Here is a 644-nt window from a genome sequence, read left to right as displayed (position 1 = left end):
TTTGGGGTCCATGGGGACGGTGTAGTGAACGGGGAAGGGGTTTGGGGTCCATGGGGACGGTGTAGAGCGGGAGGGAACGGGGAAGGGGTTTGGGGTCCATGGGGACGGTGTAGAGCAGGAAGTGATCCATGACACTATTCTTTTCTATCTCCAGTTACTCTGTGCCCTCGGGAATGACACTGTCAACCAGATTTATGAGGCTGAGACGGAACATTCTGGATTAACGAAGCCGACTGCAGAGAGCTCACGGTAAGGACAGTGTAGAGGAAGCTTTACTCTGCATCTAACCCCCTGTCCCTGGGAGTGTTTGATTGGGGGTGACAGTGTAGTGGGAGATTTACTTTGATTTAGCAAGTGTAGGGAATACTTTCTGTCTCTGTTCTGGATGTAAATAACTAACACTTTTATTTTGACTCGACAGGCAAGAGAAGGAACAGTGGATTGAAGCTAAATATGTGGAGAAAAAATTTCTAAAGAAGAATCCAGCTGCTGGTAAGATGCAGAGAGAGGCCTGAGAGACACCAGTCAGTGTACAGATATCTCCCTGAGAGAGAGAGAGAGAGGGGACTGAGAGACACCAGTCAGTGTACAGATATCTCCCTGAGAGAGAGAGGGGGGACTGAGAGACACCAGTCAGTGTACAG

General features: G+C 49.2%; 1 protein-coding gene across 1 annotated transcript in view; it reads left to right on the top strand.

Moving 5' to 3' along the window:
* LOC125482567 (arf-GAP with coiled-coil, ANK repeat and PH domain-containing protein 2-like) overlaps positions 1-644 on the top strand; it is a 4,010-nt gene that overhangs the window by 1,615 nt on the left and 1,751 nt on the right. The window contains exons 5-6 of the mRNA XM_048594666.1: positions 155-249; positions 422-492. Of these exons, the coding sequence (XP_048450623.1) occupies positions 155-249; positions 422-492 (166 nt within the window). The remainder of the gene's footprint in view (positions 1-154; positions 250-421; positions 493-644) is intronic.

The sequence above is a fragment of the Rhincodon typus genome, unplaced genomic scaffold (assembly GCF_021869965.1).
Source record: "Rhincodon typus isolate 14 unplaced genomic scaffold, sRhiTyp1.1 hic_rhity00012641, whole genome shotgun sequence".
Classification (NCBI taxonomy): domain Eukaryota; kingdom Metazoa; phylum Chordata; class Chondrichthyes; order Orectolobiformes; family Rhincodontidae; genus Rhincodon; species Rhincodon typus.
The sequence above is the reverse complement of the archived record's forward strand: the minus strand, read 5'-3'. Positions and strand labels throughout refer to the sequence as shown.